The sequence below is a fragment of the Galeopterus variegatus genome, unplaced genomic scaffold (assembly GCF_000696425.1).
Source record: "Galeopterus variegatus unplaced genomic scaffold, G_variegatus-3.0.2 Scaffold82, whole genome shotgun sequence".
In the NCBI taxonomy this organism is placed as follows: domain Eukaryota; kingdom Metazoa; phylum Chordata; class Mammalia; order Dermoptera; family Cynocephalidae; genus Galeopterus; species Galeopterus variegatus.
The window spans coordinates 626,792-649,913 of NW_007726193.1; the positions used below are offsets into that span (position 1 = coordinate 626,792).

The 23,122-nt window shown below is 36.1% G+C and overlaps 1 protein-coding gene across 1 annotated transcript in view; it reads left to right on the forward strand.

Annotated features, from left to right (window-relative positions):
* PPEF1 (protein phosphatase, EF-hand calcium binding domain 1) overlaps positions 1 to 13,549 on the forward strand; it is a 117,235-nt gene extending 103,686 nt beyond the window's left edge. Inside the window, exons 16-19 of the mRNA XM_008579852.1 lie at positions 4,078 to 4,184; positions 11,338 to 11,501; positions 12,194 to 12,278; positions 13,223 to 13,549. Of these exons, the coding sequence (XP_008578074.1) occupies positions 4,078 to 4,184; positions 11,338 to 11,501; positions 12,194 to 12,278; positions 13,223 to 13,440 (574 nt within the window). The 3' untranslated portion in view covers positions 13,441 to 13,549. The remainder of the gene's footprint in view (positions 1 to 4,077; positions 4,185 to 11,337; positions 11,502 to 12,193; positions 12,279 to 13,222) is intronic.
* Positions 13,550 to 23,122: the final 9,573 nt, after the last annotated feature.

Below are 23,122 nucleotides of genomic sequence, written 5' to 3' on the forward strand. Positions count from 1 at the left end.
TTTTTTTTTTTTTTTTTTTTTTTTGTCTTTTTGTCTTTTTCCGTGTCCGGCAACGGATCGCAACCCTCAGTGTTGCCCCCGTACCGGACTGGGGACCGGCAACGGGATTCCAACCCTCGGTGTTGCCCCCTCGGTGTTGCCCCCGCGCCTCACTCAGCCAGTGAGCAGGAACCGGTCTGTATGTGGGATCCGAACCCTCGGGCGGGAGCGCCACCGCGCTTCCCAAGCGGCGCACTTATCCAGTGCGCCACCGGGCCGGCCCCTAAATGTCCCATTTATAATTCAATTATATTTAGTGTATTTACAGATTTATGCAACCATCATCATTATCTAATTTTTTTTTAACATTTTTAGCACCCTAAAGAGAAAGCTCATACTCGTTAGCAGTCACTTCCCAGTCACCTCCTTCCATCACAGCTCTAAGCAACCACTAATCTATTTTCTATCTCTATGGATTTGTCTATTCTGGGCATTTCATATAAATGGAATCACACAATATGTTGTCTTTTATGGCTGGCTTCTTTCACTCAGCGCAAAGTTTTAGGTCATTCATGTTGTAATCTATATCAGTAATTCATCCCTTTTTATGGCTGACTAATATTTCATTTTATGGATATAACACATTTTGTTTATCCATTCATTAGTTGATGGACATTTAGGTCATTCCCACCTTGGGGCTATTATGAATAATGCTGTTATGAACACTTGTGGACAAGTTTTTGTGTGTATGTATGTTTCATTTCCCTTGAGCATATTCTTGAGAGTAGAATTTCTGGTTTATATGATAACTCTATGTTTAACATTTTGAGGAACTTGCAAGCTTTTCCCCAAGGGGCCAGACAATTTTACATTCCTACCATTGGTGTATGAGGATTTCCATTTTGCCACATCCTTGCTAACCCTTGTTATGATCTGTTTGATTGTAGCCCTATTAGTGGGTATGAGGTGGTAGAATCTCATTGTGGTTTTGATTTGTGTTTCCCTGCTGATTAATAATGTTGAGCATCTTTTCACATGCTTATTGGACATTCGTATATTTTCTTTGGAGAAATATGTATTTCTTCTTTCCCTTTTTAATTGAGTTATTACTCTTTTTATCATTGTAAGAGTTCTTTATATATTCTGTGTACATGTCCTTATTAGATATTTGATTTGCAAATGTTCTCTCCTGTTTGACAGGATGTCTTTTCCCTTTCTTGATGATACCATTTGCTTGCAATACAAGTTTTTCATTTTGATGAAGTCCAATTTATCTGTTTTTTTCCTTTGTTGCTTATGCTTTTAGTATTGTATCTAAGAAGCCATTGCCTAACCGAGTCATAAGGATGTGATTTCGTGTAAGAGTTTTATAGGTTTACCTCTTACATTTAGGTTTCTGATACCTTTTAAGTTAATTTTTGCATATGGTATGAGGTAAGGGTGCAACTTTATTCTTTTACATGTGGATATCCAATTGTCCTGGCATCATTAATCTATCTTAATGATATCTTAATGAAGAATAATCATTAACACTATTCTTCTTTCATTTAATTGCCTTGGCACACTTGTCAAAAATCAATTGACCATAAGGTAAAGATTTATTTGTGGACTTTAAGTTGTATTCCATTTGTCTATATGTCTATCCTAATACGAGTACAACACCGTCCTAATTATTGTAGCTTTGTAGTAAGTTTTAGATTTGGGAAATGTCAGTTGAATTTTATACATCTTTTTAAAGATCGTTTTGGCTATTCTGGGCTCCTTGCATTTCATTATGAATTTTAGAATCTGCTTGTAAACTTGTAAGAATGCCAGCTGGGATTTTGATAGGGATTATATTGAATTTATAGATCAATTTGAAGGCTATCACCATCTTAACAGTATTAAGTCTTTCAATTCATGAACATGTAATATTGTTCTATTTATTTAGGTCCTCTTTAATTTCCTTCAACAAAGTTTTGTACTTTTCAGTGTAGTAGTCTTGGACTTATTTTGCTAAAGTTATTTCTAAGTATTTTATTCTTTTTAGTGCTATACTAAATAAAATTGTTTTCTTGTTTATATTTTTGGATTGTTGATTTCTAGTGTATAGAAATACAATTGATTTTTGTATATTAATCTTGTATTGTACAGTCTTGATGAACTAGTTTATTGATAATTTTTAGTGGATTCCTTGAGATTCTCTGTATACAAGATTATATAATCTGTTAATAGAGATAGTTTTACTTTTTCTTTTCTAGTCTAGATGCATTTTGTTTCTTTTTCTTGCCTAATTGTCTTGGTTAGAACCTCAAGTACAGTATTGAATAAAACTGGTGAGAGCAAATATCCTTGTTTTCTTTCTGGTCTTAAGAGGTATGCATTCACTCTCTTTACTGTTAAGTATGATATTAACCATGTAGTTTTACAGACACCCTTATCAGGTTGCGGAAGTTCCTTTCTATGCCTAGTTTATTGAGTGTTTTTCTCATGAGTGTTTGATTTTGTCAAATACTTTTTTCTGTATCTATTCAGATGATCATGTGGTTTTTGTTCTTTATTAATATGATGTATTACATTGGTTGATTTCAGACATTAGACAAACCTTGCATTCCTAGAATAAATCCCACTTGCTCATGGTGTATATACGTTTTATGTTGTTGGATGTTGTGTGCCAGTATTTTCATTCATCTTAAAGTATTTTCTAATTTATCTTATGATTTCTTCTTTGACCCATTGGTTATTTAGGATTCTGTTGTTTGATTTCCTTGTATTTGTGAATTTCTCAAGTTTCTTTTTGTTATTAATCTCTAATTTATTTCTTTTGTGGTCAGAAAAGATACTTCCTATGATATTAATTCTTTTAAATCTGTTAAGGCTTATATTATGGCCTAGCATCAGTTACATTGTGGAGAATGTTTTAAAAGAATGTATATTCTGTTGTTTTGGGGTTGACTGTTTTATACATATGTGTTAGCTCTAATTGGTTTAGAGTGCTGTTCAAGTCTTCTATATCCTTGTTGATTTTCCACCTAGTTGTTCTATCCATTATTAAAAGTAGTTATTGAAGTCCCAACTGTTATTGTTGAATTGTGTATTTTTCCCTTCGTCAGTTTTTGCTTCATATATTTTTGGGCTCTGTTGTTAGGTTCATATATGTTTATAATTGTTTATTGTCTTAAGTTACTAACTCTTATATCTAGTAACAGTTTCTGTCTTAAAGTCTATTTTGTCTACTATTAGTATGGCCACTCTAGCTCTCATGGTTGCTGTTTGCATGGTATTTCTTTTTTTGTCATTTTTCTATCAAACTCTTTGTGTTTTTAAAAATAAAGTGTGTCTCCTGTAGACAACATATAGTTGGATTTTGTTTTGTTTTGTTTTTATCCAGTCTCACATCTCTGCCTTTTGATTTGATTATTAATCCCATTTGCATATGATATTATTATTGATATGGTTGGATCTACAGCTGCCATTTTGCTATATCTATGTCTATCTATATATATGTATTGCTATATATAGCTGTGTGTGTATATATGTATATATATAATGACTATTTTATTCCTCTTTTCCTTTTTAATTTCAATTTATTTTTGTAAATGGTCTGAGGTAGAGATTTAAGTCCAGATGGTTAGCCAACTATGGTAGCACCATTTTTTTAAAAATGTTCTTTTCTATGGAATTGTAATACCTCTGTTGTTATATATATTGTTCCCATATATAGTTGGATATATTTATGAAATTTCTATTATTTTCTGTTCATGTATCTCTGTCTTCTCTTGTGTCAATACCTGTTGTTTTGTTTCAGTAACTTAATGGTAAATTTCAATATCTGGAATAGTAAGTTCCTCTTTATTTTTCTTGCTTTTCAAATAATTGTTCATGTGAATCTATGAAATCCAAAAGAAAATACTATTTGTAATCCTTTAAAAAATTTCACAAAATGAACATACACATATATATAATATATGCATACATTCACCATCTAGTAACATAGTATGTGTGAATTTACGTAATTCATTTAAATTGGACACTGGTGAGTGATAAATAGCACATTAAAATGAAACACTACAGGATGATTTATATAACTTTCACCTAGTGATTGTTTTCTTAACATAGGGTGGATGCCATGGAATGCAGTGCCATCAGAATATTAAGAGAGAGAATAATTGCACAAAAAACTGACCTTATTCGTGCTTTCCAACTTCAAGACTACACTAAATCAGGTAATAAAATTATGTAATGCCTACCATTTAACATACCTGGTTACATACAGATCAGTTTTCTTTGCTTACTTAAGATTTCAGTTTTCTATTTTTCCTAGAAAGAAATAATAGATATAAAAACAAAATATAATCCATTATTTACTTTAAAAGGTATATTTCTCTTTTATAATCTTTCAACTTAAAAAACCAGCAACAACCCTGAATTAGACCTCTTTTCTGGTAGTATTTCAGACTAGACACTCTGGATAGCTTTTTTGTTAAGAAACAGCTAGGTTCTGGAGGATGCAGAATTTTAATGCATTTACCAGCCTCACAGTAAAGTAAATCTCCTTCCTGGCTGCATCTCCACTCCTCATGAAAGGGGATTTGAAGCCACACATAGGAGCATGGCACAGCAAGCAAACACAAAAGGCTGGATTGTCCTGGGAGCAAATGCTAATACTGGCGTAACAATCAGTCCTGAGACTAAACTGTATAGTAGAAAGATGAAAAAGCTGAATTTGAGACTTCCACATTAAGTCTGGACCCTCAAAGTGTCTAAAGTAGTCCTAAGTCTGTAATACTCCCTGACTCCTGGCAAGCAAATGCAAATTCATCTTCCAGGGAGGCACCCCTAATTTTGGCCACTAGTGTATCCAGAGATTAAGCTCAACCAACATGAACTCACAACCAAAGATTACCAAACAAACAAGGAGACAAGCTACCATGAGTGAGAGTCCTCAGGAACAATAAATAACAGATTTAGTTCGCCAAGGACATCAGATATTGGAATTGTCAAATACCAAATATAGAATAACTAGGTAAGAAATGTTTAAAGAAGTAAAAGATGAAATCACTAACATACATTTGAAAATGATTTGAAGAAGAACCAAATAGATATAAAAATATACTTGTTGAAATAAAAAAAAGCATAATGGATTGGTTAAACAGAGGGTTAGACACTGCTCAAGAAAGAATTAGAGAGATTAAGGTTATGAACAGTAAAATGACAAGGTTTAACGTACACCTAATCAGGATACCAGGAGGAAAGAATATAGAGAATATATTTGACATGATAATGCCTGAGACTTATCCAGAACTATGAAAGACTCAAATTCATAAGTTAACGGAACAATCATTCTCAAACAGGATAAATAAAATTAAATCCACAACTATACACACTTGGGGTGAAACTATAGAGCACCAATAGAAAAGAGAAAATCTTAAAAGCAGGCAGCGAGGAAATATACATTGCTACAAAGAGACAACAATTAGACTAGTACACTTCTTAACAGTTGCAGAAGAAGTCAATAGATGTTGGAATCATATACACAAAACATTGGAAGTTAAATTTAGTTAAAGATATACCATGAAAACACTAACAAAAGCATAGCTGGAACAGCTCTAGTAATATCAGACAGGTAGACTCTAAGGAAGTATACATTAATAGAAATAAAAAGGGATAATTCATGATGATAAAATATTCATTATTCTGGTTGAATCTATTCCAGATGTGTAGCACCTATTAATATAGCCTCAAAAATATGTAAAACAAAAATTGACAGAACAAGTAGAAGTAGAAAAATCTACCATCATTGTGGGAGATTCTAATAGTCCTCTCTCAGGAACTAAAAGAACAGACAGACAAAAGATTAGCAAACTTTCCCTAAAAGGCATATATAGAACTTTGCACCTAATATTTCAGAGTAAATATTCTCATCAAGCACAAATGGAACATTTACAAAAATTTACCATAAATTGGAACATAAAGTAAATCTCAATGGATTTTGAAGGATTGGAAACATTACAGAATAAATTCTCTGACATAGTGAATTGAGCTACAACTCAGTAACATAAGGTAAACATAAAATCCCCCTTTTGCTTGGAAATGAGAAATACACTTCTAAATAATCCTCGGATCAAAGAAGAAATCACAGTGGAAATTAGAATGCTGAAACTGAGTGATAATGAAAATACAACATTTTAAAACTTATGGGATGCAAATTAGAGAGCCATTGATAACCTTAAATGCATATATTTTAAAAGATGAAAGTAGGATCAACAAAGTGAAAGAAAAATGGTTCTTTGGAGAAACTGGTAAGGATGATAAAATGCTGGTGAGAGAAAGAGAGGGCGTGCATGCGCATGTGCACACACATGAATAACCACTGCCAAGATTGAAAAGGAGGATATTACTACAGACTTACAAATATTAAAAAGATCATAAGATGCACTATAGAAAACTTTATGCCAATGAATTGAAACTTCAGATCGAATGGACAAATTCTTGAAATATGTATGTATACACACCCTCCCTGCAAAAAATGACACAAAAATAAGTAGAAAATCTGAGCAACCTTGTGACTATTAAAGAAATTGAATCTGAAATTTTAAAACTTTCCATGAAGAAAGCTCTGCACTCAGCTTCATTAGCCTTTACAATATATGATGGTACTTCCAAAAACTTCATGGAAAAATAGAATTAAAAGAGAATATAAATCTTTCCATGAACTTTTTGAAGTACCATTGTACATTTAAGAAAGAAATAAAGGCAATCTTACACAAACTCTTCCAGAGAACAGAAATAGAGGGAACACTTACCAGATTATTTTAGGAGGTCAGCATAACCTTGATACCAAAACCTAACATTAAGAACATTATGAAAAAGGAATATTGAAGGCTAATCTCATTTGTAAATTCAGATGAAAAAAAAAATCCCAAATGGAATACTAGAGAAAGATTAATATATCACAGCTAAGTTTGGTTTATTCTAGGAATTCTGGGAATTCTAGGTTGTTTTAACATTGAAAAATCGATCAGTGTAATTCACCACTTTACAAAATTAAAGAAGTCATATAATTCTCTTCAAATAAGAAAAAATGATTTGATGTATTTCACGGTTTAAAAAGCATTTAGAAAACTAAGAATAGAAATGCACTTCCTTAATCTCATAAAGGACATTTACCAAAGCCTATAGAAAATAGTGTGCTTAATGGAGAAATGTTGAAACCTTTCCTTATAAGACTGGGGATGATGGAAGGATGCTGTGATAGGCTGAATAATGCCCTGCCCTCCAATATGTCCACATCTGAATCCTAAGAATTTGTGAATGTTACTTTAAGTGACAAAAGGGACTTTGTAGATGTGATTAATTTAAGCATCTTGACCTGGGGAGATTATCTTGCATTATCCAAGTGGGCCTGATGTAATCACAGCTGTCCTCATAAAAGGGACATAGGAGGAAAAAGAGTCAGAGGAGAAGGTGATGTGATGATGGAAGCACATATTAAATTGATGCACTTTGAAGATGGAGGAAGGGACCACAAGCCAAGTAATATAGGCAACCCCTAGAAGCTAGAAAAGGCAAGGAAACAAATCCTCCCCTCAGAGCCTCCAGAAGGAACCAGCCCTGCCAACACCTTGACTTTTGCCCAGTGAAACCGATTTTGAACTTCTGACCTCCAGAACTAAGAGAATAAATTTGTGTTATTTTAAGCCACTAAGCCTGTGATAATTTGTTACAGAAGCAATAGGAAACTAATAGAGATGTCCACTATCAAGATATCTGTTCAACATTGTATTAGGGATGCTAACCAGTACAATAAGGCAAAGTGTCATTATGTATAGACAACATGGTTGAGTATATAGAAAATCCAAACAAATGCACAGAAAAACTATTAGGATTAATAAATGAATTTAGCAAGTGCTTGAACACAAGGTCAGTACACAGAAATTGATTGCATTTCCATATTCTAGTGTATCAGTCAGAAGATAACAGGATACAGATTTGAACAGGGAGATTTAATATACAAAGAATTACTAACTAGTGAAAGGTGATTAACTACTAAAAGAGATAAAAGAGAACTCTAAAGAATATAAGAAATAGCAAGTATAGGGAGGAACTACTATTTCTAAGGCTGAGAGAGAATGCTCAAAGAAGGAACAAACTTGGGAGAGTCCCCTACGCCTAACGAAGTCTGAGATTCAGACCTCACTGGAGAGGATGTGGCTGCGGCCCACTGGACAGGGCAGAAGTTCGCTGAGGTGCTTCAAGTCAGAGTTGGTCTCCAGCTAGTGGGCCAGGACTGCAGAGGATAGAGCCACCCACTCGAGTACCAGCAAAACTCTTTTTGGGCTGTGCCCCACTGTGTCTCTCACACATTGCTGGCAAGGATGCCACCCACTGTGGTGTCAGTGAAATTCACTAGAGGGTAGGTGCCACTGCATTTCTCACACATCTCTGGTAACCATGCTGTGCTGTAGAAATAAGAAGCAAAGCATACCAGAAACAAAAAGAAAAGCTATTTCTCCTGCTATGCCTCGCAGTATTCTTCCTGTACCCTCTACTAACAAAACCTAACATTATACCAGCTGCCAGAGGAGAAATGTTTATAAGGTCCAACTCCTGTATCACAAAACAGGGCAAAGAAGAGTAGTTTTGGAATTGAGTGGGAATGAATTGATAACTGGAGTAGCCAGCAATGAATTTTTAGATAAAGAAAATCCTAAAAGATACCATTCACAATAGATAATCAAGTACCGAGGAAGAAACCTAATGAATGATATATGAGCTTTCTAAAATATTATTAAGAGAAATTAAAGAGGACCAAAATAAATGGGTGGATATTGCTGTGTTCAAGGACTGTAAGAGTTGAAGTTGTCAAGATATAAATTCGTCCCAAACTGAGCTATAGGTTCAGTGCAATCCCAATCATAATCCCAAAGTGGAGATTTTTTGGTAAATCTTGAGAATCTGCATCTAAAATTTATGTGGAAGTGCAAAATTCCAAAAACAGCTGAGACATTCTTGAAGAAAGATAAGATGGGAGAACTTTCCCTGTTATATATCAAGATGTATTCTAAAGATTCAGTAGTTACAGTAGTATGGAATTGGCACAAGGATACCTGTATAGACAAATGGAAGCAAATAGAGAACCCCTAACAGATTTCATGCATATATGTACACTTGAAGGTGGCATTCCTGAACAGTGGGCAGAGGACAGTCATTTCAATAAATGATCCCGGGCCAAATGGATATCCATATAAAAATAGAAACAGCTGATAGCTCACAGTGTATAAGAGAATCAGCTCCAGGTGGATTGTAGATATAAATATGAAAGACAAATACCAGAGCTTCTGGAATATGACAGGAAAATTTATTTATGCCATTGGGCCTGGCAAATATTTCATAAACAGTACTGAAAATTATTAACCATAAGGAAAAGAGTGGTCAGTTTAATTACATTAAAATTACAAACTTCTGTTCATCAAACATTTTTAAAGAAGTGACAAAAGTCAAGCCACCAAATAAGAGAAGATATTTTCAACACACGTAATTAACAAAAGGCTCATATCTGGAAGATATAAATAATACCTACTAATCAGTAAGAAAAAGAAAGAAAATCCAGTAGAAAACTTGGCAAAAGACATGTATAGACAGTTCACCAAAAAGGATATCCAAATAGCCAATATATGAAAAGGTTCTCCACCTCTTTAGTCATCTAGAAAATGCAAATTAAATCCACAATCAGGTATTACTACCCATCCCTTAAAACAGCTGATATGAAAAAATGCTGATAATATCAAGTGTTGGCAAACATGTAGACCAACTGGAACTCTTATATACTGCTGGTAAAAGTCTAAATTGGTGTAACCACTTCAGAAAACTAGAGTATCAAATGAAGCTGAACATTACACATGCCCTATGATCCAGCAGTTTCACTCCAAGGTATATGTTGAACAGAAATATGAGTAGATAGATGCACCAAAGGGGCATGTACAGAAATGTTCTCAGCAGCACTGTTTGTAATAGCCACAAACTGGAGGTAACCTAGTGTCCACCAATAGTACACTGGATATACAAATTGTGAATATTCATACCTATGAATATTCATAGGGGTAGTATATGTCAATGAAAATGAAGACACTACAGCTAAATGGAACAATATAGCTGAATCTCATGAACTTAGTATAGAGCAAAAGAAACCAGACCCCTCCTCCCCCTGAAATATATACTTTATAATTTCATTTGTATAGGGATTAAAAAAAAAGGGAAAAAATAAACCACAGTGTTAGAAATCAAGATAGTGGCCCTCCTTGGGAAAGTGGAAGGTGATAGTAATTGTGAGGGGTCACAAGAGGGCCTTTGGATATTGGCAATGTTCTATTTCTTGTCCTTGGTGGTGGTTATACAAGTGTTCCCTTTGTAATAATTCACTGAGCTCTGTATTTGTTCTGTGAATTTTTCTGTATGTTAAACTCCAATTAAAAAAATACAGAGTTATATGTGGCAGAATTGTCTAGTGGGAATGTAAATGGATAGACTCTTTCTTGAAAGCATTTTGGCAATATATATCAAAAGCTTAAAAAGCTGCATACCCTTTGATCTTGCAATTTCACTCCTAGGAATGATCCTAAGGAGATAATGGAATAGTTTGACAGCCATTAAAACGATGATGTAGATCTATGTTTATTAACATAGATGGATGTCTCTGATTTATTTTAAGTAAAAAAACAAATTAGAATAAATGTGTGTGTGTGTTTTGTCATATGCAATACATGTATATAAAACATCTGCTAGTGTACAATGCATATTTGATTAGATTTTAAGAAAGAGAAAAAATATATACATTTATGTATATACATGTTTATATACATAGAAAAAAGACTAAATATAATAGCATGTTTTCTGTATATTCAAAATTATTTAAAATGAGCATATCTTTAATAATCAGAAAAAATAAAAATATTCATAGCTTGAAAAATAATGTATAATATTAGAGGAAAAAAGATATTAGCTGGGAAAATGACAGGTGACTAATATATCAACATATTAAAAATAAAAGTAAATATTTTATTCTTTATATTCTTTTGTGTTTTCAAATCTAAAATAAGCATACCTTGTTTTGTTACTCAGAAAAAGGGGAAAAAAAATCTAATACCCAAAGTCTGATTTCTTACATGTGACATTATGGGCAATACTAAAGACTTTCTTTAGTTATTCCTCCCTCAGGACAGTGGGGCCAGGAAGGATAAATCATAAATTAGGAGAGCAGCAGGCCCTGAGGCCTTAAAACCCCAGGCAGCCTACTGGCTCTGCCAAGGAGGTTGCATTTTTTTTTTTTTACTAAATTACTGTATAAGCAAATTATATGGGCTTTGTTGTTATTGTTAGGAAAACTGTCTAAGACCCAGTGGGCTTTTTCCATGGAGAAGACTTTGGGGCTGAATTTACCATGGAGGTCTCTGAGTTCACATCTGGTAAAGACAGACGAAGATGGAAATATTGACTACATGTCCAGCTTCCAGAATATCCACATTGAAAAACCTGTGGAAGAGGCAAGTGAAACATAGCCCCAGCTAAAACCTAGCTGGGGCAAAACATCCTTTGGACAACCTATAAGAGCAACTTAGTCCTTTGGAAACTTGGGAGTGCATCATCTAATGGATGGGAGTGGCAGTCTTAGGTAGGAAAGGGTGAAGGGAAATCTCCCAGGTACCTTTTGATCTGTTCAGGAAATTTGTGTGTTCTAAGGACAGGTAAAAAGAAAAAGCTTTGGCAAGCAAATTCATTTCAAGTGCTGTCCAGCAGAAGGGCAGATGTGACATTCATTCTTTCATACAACACACCATTTAAAATACTTAATGTATTCCTTATTAAACTGTGAGTGTATAGACTTGCTGAAAAGACCCAGAATATGCCTTGATGATTTTGAAAGTGTAGACTCCCTTATTAAAATGGTAATACCCCAGAGAGTTATCAGATCCTAGTACTTATTAGTTAACAACTCATCAACAGTTAGTTATAACATTGAGCTGAAAGTGAGCTTATTGGACTTGGGCGATCATTTGCAGGGACAATGAGAAGTAAGAGCAGAGAGAAGGGAAGTAAAAGTAAAGGTTGGAGACTAAAATTTCTATCTAAGTCACATAATTTGAATTGGTGGTGATGTTTTGCTTTTGTTACATTTTCTAAAATTTATTTGTGTCATTAATTCTATGTTTTAACACTTAAAAAATCTTTATTTTAGATTCAGTCTACTCTAGTTGAAACTCTGTACAGATACCGATCTGACCTGCAAATCATATTTAATATCATGGACTCTGATCACTCAGGTAAATGAACTCTGATTAGTTCAGTAGTAGTGGAAAGCAAAGACTAGTCCATTTCTTTGAAATCAGAACTTTGTTTTTATCTATCTCATTCTTCATCCAAACTTGATGACACTTGAGGGGAAAAAATAAACTCATGTTTAATATTATTGTTATTTTAGTTTGGCCACAAACTATTCAAGACCATAGAGTTCTACAAAAGCCTATGTAGGCATCGGTCAAACTGGAATAGCTCCTGTTATAAATCACCAGCATAGATGAAAATATAATTCACTGTCCATTTTAATATCTTAGTTACTCCTAGCAATAAAAATCATTCCTAGAGTTCTGATTCTGTTTTTGGGACTGAGGCCTATGGAACTCATTTTCTGCTTAGCTTTGATGCGCAATTACTTATTTTCAAACTTAAAAATAAGTTATCAGATAATCCCCTACCAGAGATACCTTTGAACATCAATATTATTGATGTTGATTAAGATACCTTTGAACATCAATATTATTATGATTGATTATAAAAAATCAATAATTGACACCTGAAAGTAAATTATTGCCTATAAAAAAGGCAGCACCATTGTTTGCAATCTTCTTATTGACTCCCAGGGTGTCTTCTTCCTCTGCTTTGATGATGCTGTCCTGTCTGCACTCCATCTGTGTCCCTTACCCTTAGACTTTTAGATCCTGTCATTTCTCTACCACATTTAGTCCCACAGTCCACAGTCCTCTCCCCATTTCTTTCCTGTTTACTCATTCTGGCTTTAGAATAATCTCAGGATCTCTTGGTAGTTGAAAGTGACACATTGTTTCTTTTAATTATGATCTTCTCTTGTCTTGATGGTCAGGCATGTTAGTGAGCTTCTAATTGGGCCTATTCTGTCATTGTGGCTTCCCTTCTTCTCTTAGGTGGGTCTTAAAATGAACACTTACAACCTTCTCTTATATTGTTTTAGGCCTGATTTCCATGGAAGAATTTCGTGCCATGTGGAGACTTTTCAGTCTTCACTACAATGTTGAACATATTGATGATTCCCAAGTTGATGAGCTCGCCAGCTTAATGGACTTCAACCAAGATGGAAGCATTGACTTTAATGAGTTTCTAAAGGCTTTCTATGTAGTGCATAAATTTGAGGAGTGGGAATCAGACACCACCCTTGATGAACAGGAATGAGGGCTTCCCTCAGGCTACCTAAACAACTGGGCCCAAATCACATGCAGTTTTTTCCAGGACCCTTGAAATTTATTGTCAGTAGTAAAAAAAAAGTAGACTGCAATTCACACCACAAACACATGCATAGTACAGGTTTTGGAAGTCCCTAGTTAAACTGTTATTGGTAAGATTAGGTTAAATGCTAGTTGATAAGATTTGGCTTCAGTGTTAGGACCAAGAAATTATCAGCAAGAAACTGGGTTTGAGCCCAGTGTTGGTCTCCTGAATACCACCTAACCAGGAGACCAGAGCAGTTTGTAAACATGTTGAAAGGAACCCACAAAGCACCAGAGAAAACTATTAAGTGCAACATCTGTGAGTAATTGAGGGTTGGGAAGAGGAATACTAAATTACTAATGGAATAAAATACTTCCATCCTTAAACTGTAATCTTTTTTGGTGATTTCGTAAACCAGTAATCTTCAATTGGCGGGACCACCCTTCTGAGATGGAGACCATATCAGATTCTTGGGGGAAGCCGTGGGAATATATTATTTGAAAAAGCATATTTTTTCATGTTTGTTGGAGATGCGAAGTGAATACCTTTGGATTGAGCCCTACAATTAATATGGTTTACCATCACTGGTAAGATGGGCCTTGGTTATGCATACCATTAAGCAGAAATTATAGGAGGCCATTGTTTTGGACTAGGCTCCTGCACTAGGCCCCAACAGACCAAAGATCAAAATGGAGTCACTTGTGCTGAGGTTCTACATCACCAAACCAAAACGGAGTTGTTATTTGACCTTCTGAGAAATCAGGAGAGAGAGATAACAGCCTAATTTCCCAAACAGGCCAGTTCAATCAGCATGATAATGAAGTTCCCTCTGTCTTTAATCCTTATAACAAAAAGTAACCTGAAGTAACCAGATATTAATTAACCAGTTATTTCTTTTTGTTCTTTTTTTTTTTTCCTTTTTGTCTTTTTTCATGTCTGGTAACAGACCGCAACCCTCAGTGTCGCGCCCGTACCGGACCGGGACCGGCAACGGGATCGCAACCCTCGGTGCTGCGCCCGCCCCTCGCTCAGCCAGTGAGCGGGAACCGGTCTGTATGTGGGATCCGAACCCTCGGCGGGAGTGCCGCCACACTCCCAAGCGGCGCACTGAAGCAGTGCGCCACCGGGCCGGCCCCTCTTTTTTGTTCTGTTTCCCTGTTCCCACCTTACAAGGAAAGTAACTTAAACAAACAATCCACTTTTTATTCTTTGTTTCTGTTTTCTTCAGCCCTTCTCTGTCTTTAAAATCAATTTCCTAGGCCGGCCCATGGCTCAGGTGGGAGAGTGCGGTGCTGATAACACCAAGGCCACAGGTTCGGATCCTATATAGGGATGGCTGGTTTGCTCACTGGCTGAGTGTGGTGCTGACAACACCAAGCCAAGGGTTGAGATCCCCTTACCGGTCATCTTTATAAAAAAAAAAAAATCAATTTTCTTCTCTGCTAAGCTCATCAGAACACTCATTCTATTTTTATGGAATGAAGTGTTGCCTGATTCTAGAATTGAAAATAAAGCCAGTTAAGATCTTTAAACTAAATTGTTGTAATTTTGTCCTTTGGCAGATCTGATGACCAACAAAGGGACCTGAGGGAGACTGCTAATAACTCCCGAGACCCTTTGAGGAATGCAGGAGAGATGCCACTAACCCTGCATTAATGGTCATCTGTCTTCCTCACAAAGTCCCGAGGGTAGTTGTACTTCCTCTCAGGCCAGGCTCTGCAGTTTGCATTGAGACCCCCGATCTTTTTGGCATTCAAATCCAGGGTTAATTCTGTGAGAGAACATTTGTCCTTGGGGTATCAAGGGTTAGTCTGTGCCATGAGAGGCATATGACTTTTGGGTTTGCAGTAGCTGAGGAATCGTAGGCAAGGACTGCAATTTAAAGGCAACTGACAGTGGTTGTAATAAGTAGTTATTACTGCAGGGGCAAATTCTGGCTTTTAGAATTCACAGGTATCTATCCTCTTCATTTCTTCTCTTCTTGCCCGCTGAGGTAAGGAAAATCATTGGCTAAGTTGGTCAAGGGGCTCTCAGAGCCAAACCATCTTGGCCCTGAGAGACCCAAGATCCAACATAAAAATGCAATCCTTAATTTCTAAAGAACTGAATAATCTTAGTTTTGGGGTACCCATTTGTTAATGATCGTTTCCCTCCTGTGGACAGCTACTGCTTTCCTGTTTGTCTTGTTTTTTTGTCCTGAGAACTTAGTCAACCAACCAAAAGGTTGGGAGTTGCCAAGAATATGACTGGACAGAAATGTGGGTTGCACCCCAACTGTTATGTTAAATATTTCTTTGGCTGCCTTTGGAAGAGGGTCTGGATTTTGCTCTTGAATGATTAATAAGAAACATAATGGGACCCCCCAAATTCTGAGGCATGCCAAGATAGTCTCTCTTCAGGGACTCCAGCCAGCTGGATATTCAAACATTATGGTCCATCCATTCTCATGAACATTTTTAAGCTAATGGGCAAATTACACCAAGAGTGATTTGGAGTTCCAATGGCCTTCATGAAGACCATTCAGACTTCCCCAGAGTATTGTTTTTTTCCTTGAACTAAATTAGAAGACAAAGGCTATAGAGTTAAACAGTCTGAAATACAAGATATTGCCCATACCAAGGATGGTAAAACTGACATAACTCCTGAATATTCACAATCTACTAACTCTGTCTGCATTGCCTTTCTTCTATGAAAAAAAGACCAGTTAAACAGTTTCCCTATAAGATAAAGTTCAGGAGATAATCCTGAATATAAAATTCAGGAGATAATCCCTGTGTGATTTAAACTCCCTGGACAAAACAGAGCTCAGGGGTTATCACACCACAAGTTAGTCAAGCAACCCCTGTTAAGCTATTCTTGAATCACTTAGGCTATTTTCCCACAGGAGGACGAATCATGGGTAACTTTTTAGTCTTTTTGCTTCTGTGTTATTTTAAATACTTGCCCAATTTATCAAAACATAACTTGAGATGATGGCTAGCTTTGTTCAGTGAACAATTCGAGCATAATTGTCAAAAATGAGTAAATTAAGTGGATGAAGTGGAATAAAAGTTTATACATGAACTTTTTATAATTTCAAAAATCTTTTTCAGTAACTTAATCTTAAAGACATGTTATAGCTAAGAATAGATATTATGAAATGTCTCATTTCTAAATAATTTAGAATACTGAAACATTAATTGCTGAGCATAGTTTATTTTTGGCTTGTTCAATTTTATAAAAAGGGCTGGCCAGTTAGCTCAGTTGGTTGGAGCACGGTGTAGATAACACCAGGGTCAAGGGTTTGCATCCTCCACCAGCCACCAGTTTTATAGAAAGACTAAGTAAATGTGGGTCTGTTAATAAACATGAAGTATTACTTGAGGAACCATGTATTTCTAGGAATTATGAAATGGCGTTAGTCTACAGAATGCTGATTCACAATTGGTAAGGATTAAAAATTCTAATTAATATATGTAATTAAAATTAATAGAAACAAGGGAAACAATTCTGTATGCAAAGTATACAAGGAAAGTAAGATGCATTTTTGGTGAGAAAAATTGTAAAAAGACATACGGTATATTTTTTGTTAAAAAGAATAATTTCATCTAATTTGGAGGTTATGTAAAAGTTGTTTCAAAATATGCTTTTAGGAAGGAAATAGAAAAAAGGAAGGAACCAGTCAGTAGGAGAGAGAGAGATGTGAAGAAAGTTATGAGGATGAATTTTTGGCTTAAAGTTGAAAAAAGAGGTTTTTTGTTTTGATTTTCATGAGAGAGAATTTTGTACGGTCAAAATGGTAAGGGAAAAAGGGAAGTAAAATTTTTGTACTAAGGTAGAATGATTGGGTGTTCCAATATAAAAAAAGGAAGGAAATGTAGGACAAAACTGAAGGTTTAAGCAAGCTGTAGAAGATTTGAGAAAGTTGTAAGAGATTGGGGAAGTTGTAGAAGGTTTGTGAGGGAAGGAATTTTGTATGTGATCAATTTGGCTAAAATTAGGAGGAAATTGTTTATAGGTTGTTCTGAAAATTAAGCTTTGATATTAAAATTGCACTAATACAAAAGTAAAATTTAGTCCCCTGTGTTAAAACAACAAGGTTTTCTTGGAGTGTTAATCTGCTCTTAGTAGAAAATAATGAAAGTTTTTTCTTCACCTTTTAGGTAATTAGCCTAGGAAACAAAGATTCTGTGTTTTATTAAAATAATTTCCTGTGCTTCATGTTTTCTTTATTAGGTCATTGATTACTTAGAAAAACTGAGTTTCCTCTTTATTAAGAGTTAAGGTTTTCTACAGCTGTTTAACTTCCTGTGTTTGCTTTTGAAGTCTTTAAGTGATCACTCTGATTAAATAAATGACTGTTATTTCACGGTGACCTGTGATCCTACTTCGATCAAGTGTTTTAAACTTTTGATATGTTTGACAAATTTCCCAAAATCAAATTCTAAAATTAAGTCTTTTTGACCTTGAACTAACTTTGGGATTTCCAGAGGGCCCCCAAAAATCTGAAAGATACTAAACCGATTAGGTTTATTGACATGTTAAATTGTATGGGAAGCATTGTCAAATAAGAAATGATGTTTAACCTTATTTGAGTTATATTTGTACGGATATATTATTATGTGTTCCAAAATTGTATGAAATTCCTAGAAATCTAGTATATCAGTCACAGTTTTGGTTATTATGATAAAATGTTGTATGCCACAGAAATAACCAAATTTCTTTGTCAATTGCTGGTTATAATATAATGTACAATGCTGAGAGTTCTCTCATCAGATTTTAACCATGGCCGTTCTAAATCTTTGTCATTCACAAACAATGGTTTTGATTTATCTCTAAAAGCATTTACAATCAGCCACAATACAAAATTGCTTTTCCTTCAGGGTTTCTGATAACTTTGAGATTATACCATTGAAATAGGTAAGAGTTTCCAGAACTCTAATAAAGACTTTTGTAGCTCACACATTTTTTTTGGTGTTAGGCAGCAGCTAAGCCTGCGGTTGCTCTCTCCTTTCCCCTGGATCCCGTCAGCTTCTCTGATTTCTGGGCTGTGTATGTGTGTTTAACTCCATGACAAAGGGCCCTGGCTTCTACAGGACACCTCTGTCACCAAGGTCAGACACAACAAGAAAGGGCACAGGCTTCATTTCGTTCTGTGGGGTACGAACTTGTGCTTGTGGGTTTCTGCTTGTGATCTTCCTTCCTGACTGACTGCCCTGTGGACTTCAAGCTCCAGCATCAGATATGTAGACCACAGCCTTACAGAGACTGCTCAACCAGCTCCTATATATGTATAAGTCACTACTTCTGGTTTATCTATTTATCTAACTATCTACCTGCCTATATTTCCTACTTGTTATGCCTCTGGTTGAACCCTTACTGATACAGAATTTGGTACTGAGAGTGGTGCCAGAATAACAGAATCTTAGGGATGAGTGCTCTGACTTGGTTCCCTAATCTGATTGTTTTAAAGGCACTAATAATCCTGTTTCCAGTGATAAAGAAAATGTTTGTAATCCATGGCATGAAGTGGCAAAATAGTTACATGAATTATCACCTTTAATTAATTAATTAGTTTGTTTATTTTTGAGACTGCTGGGCCTGCTGGCCAGTGTTACAATGGTAACTTTAACTGTTCACATGGCATAGCCTATGAAAAGTACAAAATGAAAGATGTACATCTCAAACCCTTTAAGGACAAATATTTAACCTGACAAACTGGTTGTAATAGCTGAAGAACTGAGTTCCTAAAGCCTATTTTTGTTAACTTTATGCACACACCTATTACCTGGAATGCCTGACCACATCTTTGACCTGTTGCAATTAGGACTGAGAAAAAAAAAAGAAAAACTTTGTTGAATCAACTATCCTAGTCCCATCCAAAGAGGAAAAGAAAAATCTGACAGTGATATATTTCCCATTGAAGTTATGTTCCCAAATAGAGTGCTAGAATTCTTCCGGTGGGAACACCACACAATGGTGACACAGCCTAATGTTTGATCTGTGCATGCCAAACATATTTTCTGCACTATACCCAGGCTTGATTGATGTTAACATTAGGAAAATGTAGCTACGGTGTACCTCATTATGAACATAAACAGACTACAAATACTCCTAAGAACTCCCATAAAGCCAAACTGTAACCTCAGGAGTACAAATTTAGAAATGAACAGGTGGCAAGCATGAATATTTTCCTGAAGTGTTCTAGTGCAAAATGCATTAGCACCATTGACATCCTTGCTCCCCCTGCCTCACCCCCACCCTGTGTCCTGCTCCCAGGAGATTAAAAACTTAACACTTAACATGCTCACCACCTAAAGAAAGTAATTTCCAGGGACCAGCATCTTAAAGGAAAAGAGGGTTCAAACATAACAGATGCTGGGTGCTCATAGTCTAACATTCTCTTACAAGTATATGCTGGCCCTTTGTTTTAAACTAACTTATAGTTTATTAAAAGCAGTCAAGAAGCTCTGGAACCTTATTTTCAAGAACCAGAGTATAGCACACATTTTAAATTTGGACAGACTCCTAGCAGACAGTTATGTCTCAAGAATCTTCTATTAAAAAGCTGTACTCCAAACTAGGCATATATTCTCTCACCAGGACACATGGGGCAGTGGGCCCATGGTACCAGAAATTATTACCTTTAGATACTTACAGTCAAGTGCCTATAGAAGTCAAGACTCTAGGAGACCAGGTGTTTGCTACTTAGAACATTTTAGTCAAAATAAGTATAATAAGGTTGGTTGGTTAGTTGGTAAAGAACTTGGGGGAAGAAAATGTTTAGCTCAAGGCTTAAATTCCCAGTTGAAGGCTTACCTAAAGGACCTGATAGTTTCTATGACTAGCCTGAAAGAAACTTATTTCCTATAGCCACAGGGCCGAGATTTCTGAAAGCCAAAACCAAAGTCAAGTACTATGACTGGTTGGTTGACAACACAAATTGAATTCCCCAAATCATAAGGTCTCTTTTGTTGAAGTGAGGCCATTAATCGGGAAGGAATGGCATCCTGAAAATTGGAATGGGGACCTACAAGCAGATTCTGATTTATATCTTTGCCAGGAGAAGCAGCCCTTTTACCTCTGCCTGAGGAGGTTAGTCTTCCCCTTTTTTGTCCTGAGGGACCTGTAGTGGCCTCCTCTGCAGTAGTTGCTTTGCAAGGCACTAGTGATCCTTCTCAGGACCTACCTACCCCCACCACATCTCTTCTATTTGAATGTGCTGATCTGACCCTATATGGAAGATCAGAAGTGCTTGAAGGAATGAAGAGCGTTGAAATGGTAAATATGTGGGTAAAATCTAAATGAATAACAACGTCTTATAAGACTTGAAATATTCAGAGACTAAATGATGATGGTCCATAGTTGAGGAGAGAATAAATGGGGTTAAAGTGTTCTAAGGACTTTTTATTGTCCAGAAACGGGGTAAAAACAACAATTAATATTTGATTGTGATAAGAACACATGTTGTAATCTCTAGGACAACTGGTTTAAAAAATAGTAAATGTATATAATTTTCAGTCTGTAGAGGGAAAATGGAATAGTAATTTAAAAAGAAGTCAATAAAAAGGAAAAAGGAACATAGGAGAGATAAGTCAAACAGTAATATGATAGATTTAAGCTCAAATACAACAATTATTACATTCAGTACAAGTTGATTAATTGCCCCCAATGGGAAAAAAAGAATAGCTTTTGAACCATTTCCAACTAAACAAACTCACGCCCCTGGAGGAAGGCCCAGTTATCCCAACTGAATCCATCATAGAGCAGCCAGCCCCAGCTAACCCACCATCTGACTAAACATGCATGAATGAGTTTAGCAGAGATTACCTGAGATCTTTCAGGCCAGAAGAACTACTCTGCTGAACCTAGCCCAAGTTGCTGATGTATAAAATTATGGTCTAAATAATTGATTGTGTTTTAAGACATTAAATTTTAGGGTAGTTTATAATGGGGCAAAAACTAAATGATAAGGAAATTAATGTCTACAAATAGAGTGCTGTCCTAACAAAAAATGAAATATGTGTCATTGGTTTTGGGACAAGGCATAAAGACAGAGGTTGGAAAAGCAGTGAGGAAACATCAGAGGCTGGAAAATTAGCTAGGAAACTGCTACAGCAGGCTACAAAAATAGTTACACATGGTATGTAGCTTTGAAACAATTTCCAAAACTGTAGTCTATGGCAGCATGGAAGACGAAAAAGATTCTAAATGAACTTTGGATTTTATTAAGGAGATCTCCAGGCTAAATGTTGAAAGTGACAGCTGGCTGGTCCTAGCTATGTATAAGAGTATAAGAAAAGGGAGATGAACTGAAGCAAAAACTGTTCAGTTTGCAAGCAGAATTTAGGGGGAATATAAAAGAGCCAGGGCAGGCTGGGTTAGAAAGTATTTTTAATCTCTGTCATCCAGCTAGCAAAAGATTTTTTTTTTTTTTTAAAAAGATGACCGGTAAGGGGATCTTAACCCTTGACTTGGTGTTGTCAGCACCACGCTCAGCCAGTGAGCGAACCGGCCATCCCTATATGGGATCCGAACCCAGGGCCTTGGTGTTATCAGCACCGCACTCTCCCGAGTGAGCCACGGGCCGGCCCTAGCAAAAGATTTTTAAAGCAAATTAAAACTTGAAGGCTATTTCTGCTTCTGATCAAGATGGAGTAACAGGGATCAGATTTATCCTCCTGCCTGAAACAACTAAAACAATAACAAAAACAAAAAGACAAAATATATGAGACAATGGTTTTCAAAACACTGGGCACCAGGCAATAGAGAAAAGGCATCCTGGAGTAACAAGAAATGAATGACGTGAGTTCTCCAGTTGCCTCAGTTTACTGCCTTAAGACAGTGTACAGGCTGGGGCACAGGGAGGGGAAACTCAGGCAAAGCCCAGAAGAATCCCTAAATTGGGAGACCAAGGTAGCTAGAGTTTGTAGGACATAGTACTGGAGAGGAGACAGCTGTAGAGAGAGAGAACTCTGGAGATCTGCAAAGCATTCCCCCTCAAGTATTCGGCAGAGGACTAAGAAGTGCATGTGCATGAAGAACCTACCTGAGGCCGGGGAAAGAACCACCCAGTGCTCACTTAGGGCCTGGAATAGCGCCTTGTTCCACAAACTAGTGTGGAAATCTTCATGTTTTATGGGGCATTGGGTAGAGTACTCCAAAGGGGTACTCCCCTGAGTAATGGGGAATAATTAGCTTTAAACTAAACGTGCTCTGATCCTGCCTTACAAATCTTAAAAGTAAGACCTAAAAGGATCCAGTGCTTCCAGGTAGCTCAACCATGTCTGAGAACAAAGCCCAAGAATATTTATAGAAATACAAAAATATCCAGCACCAAAAAAACTAAAATTCATGATATCTAGCATCCCAACAATAATTACCAGGCAGGTGAAGGAGCAAGGAAATACCATAATAAGAAGAAAAATCAATCAATTAAAATGGACCCCAAACTGACCCAAGATGTTAAAATTGGCAAAGTTATTGAAACACTTATTACAACAGAATTTCATATGTTCAAAAGCTAAGGAGAGTCATGAAAGATAGAAAAATATCCAAATAAAACTTCTAGAGATGAAAACTAATATTTGAGATAAATACTTGGATAGGGGGCCGGCCCGGTGGCGCACTGGATAGTGCGCCGCTTGGGAAGTGCGGCTGCGCTCCC